Here is a 939-nt window from a genome sequence, read left to right on the forward strand (position 1 = left end):
CATTGAGCGCCGCCTCGAGCTCGGCCTTGGCCGCCTGCAGCTCGTCCTCCCTGGCCTTGGCCTCGGCCTCGCGTTCGCTGGCCTCCGCGGCGCGCGCCTTGGCGTCGGCCTCGCGGGCCTTGGCCTGCTCCTCGCTCGCCTTGGCCTCGGCCTCACGCTGCTTGGCCTCAGCCTCGCGGGCCTTGGCGTCGGCTTCGGCGCGCTTGGCGGCGGCCTCCTGCTCGGTGGCCTCCCTCAGCGCGGCCGCGGCCTGCTGGTCCTTGGCCTGCGACTCCCTCAGCGCCGACTGCACCTGGTCCAGCAGGGCCTGCGCCTTGGCCACCTCCTCCTTGCTGCCCTGTTTTTATTTTATGTTAATTAATTCGTTATTTTTTGATTATTTTAATGATTAATAAATTATTTGCGAAAGCGACGGCGAGAAAAGAACGAAGAAGATGTGGGGGGGGTACCTGAGGAGCGTTGATCATCTGCCTCCAGTCGATGTTGTACTTGAAGATGAGGATGTGGAGGAGGGGCACACGCTTGACCTGGCCAGCGATGGCGCCCGACGAGCGCAGCTTGTCGCGCATGCCCTGGACCGTGAGGGTCTCCTTGAAGTGCTCGAGGAAGCGGTGGGCCTGGAACTCGTCCAGGTCCGACCCCTCGGCGCGCTTGTTCTCGTCGAGCTCGGCGCACTTCTTGACGAAGGACCACACCTTCTCGGCCTCCTTCTCGCCAAAGTCCTCCCAGTAGGCGTTGAGGAACCAACAGGCCTGGTCCTTGTAGGGACGCGCCGTCAACAGATCCAGGTTCTCCTTGTCTCCCATCTCTCTCTTTTGTTTGTTTGTTTGTTTGATGGCCCTACACGAGCTTGGCCCTTTTGGTGGTTTAGGTACTCCTGGCTTTGACCAACCAAACGCAAGGAAAAATTAAATATGTGGAATGCTGGGAATTCGGAAG

General features: G+C 60.1%; 1 protein-coding gene across 1 annotated transcript; it reads right to left on the reverse strand.

The window, feature by feature from the left end:
• Position 1: 1 nt before the first annotated feature.
• On the reverse strand, positions 2 to 806 carry ACA1_085610 (uncharacterized protein; the record flags this gene model as incomplete). The annotated part of the gene is made up of 2 exons (XM_004358209.1): positions 2 to 337; positions 450 to 806. Coding segments are annotated over 2 exons (693 nt in total), but the record flags the coding sequence as incomplete, so codon positions are not given.
• Between the last annotated feature and the right edge of the window lie 133 nt (positions 807 to 939).

Source organism: Acanthamoeba castellanii (genome assembly GCF_000313135.1).
Source record: "Acanthamoeba castellanii str. Neff unplaced genomic scaffold scf7180000084632, whole genome shotgun sequence".
In the NCBI taxonomy this organism is placed as follows: Eukaryota; Discosea; order Longamoebia; family Acanthamoebidae; genus Acanthamoeba; species Acanthamoeba castellanii.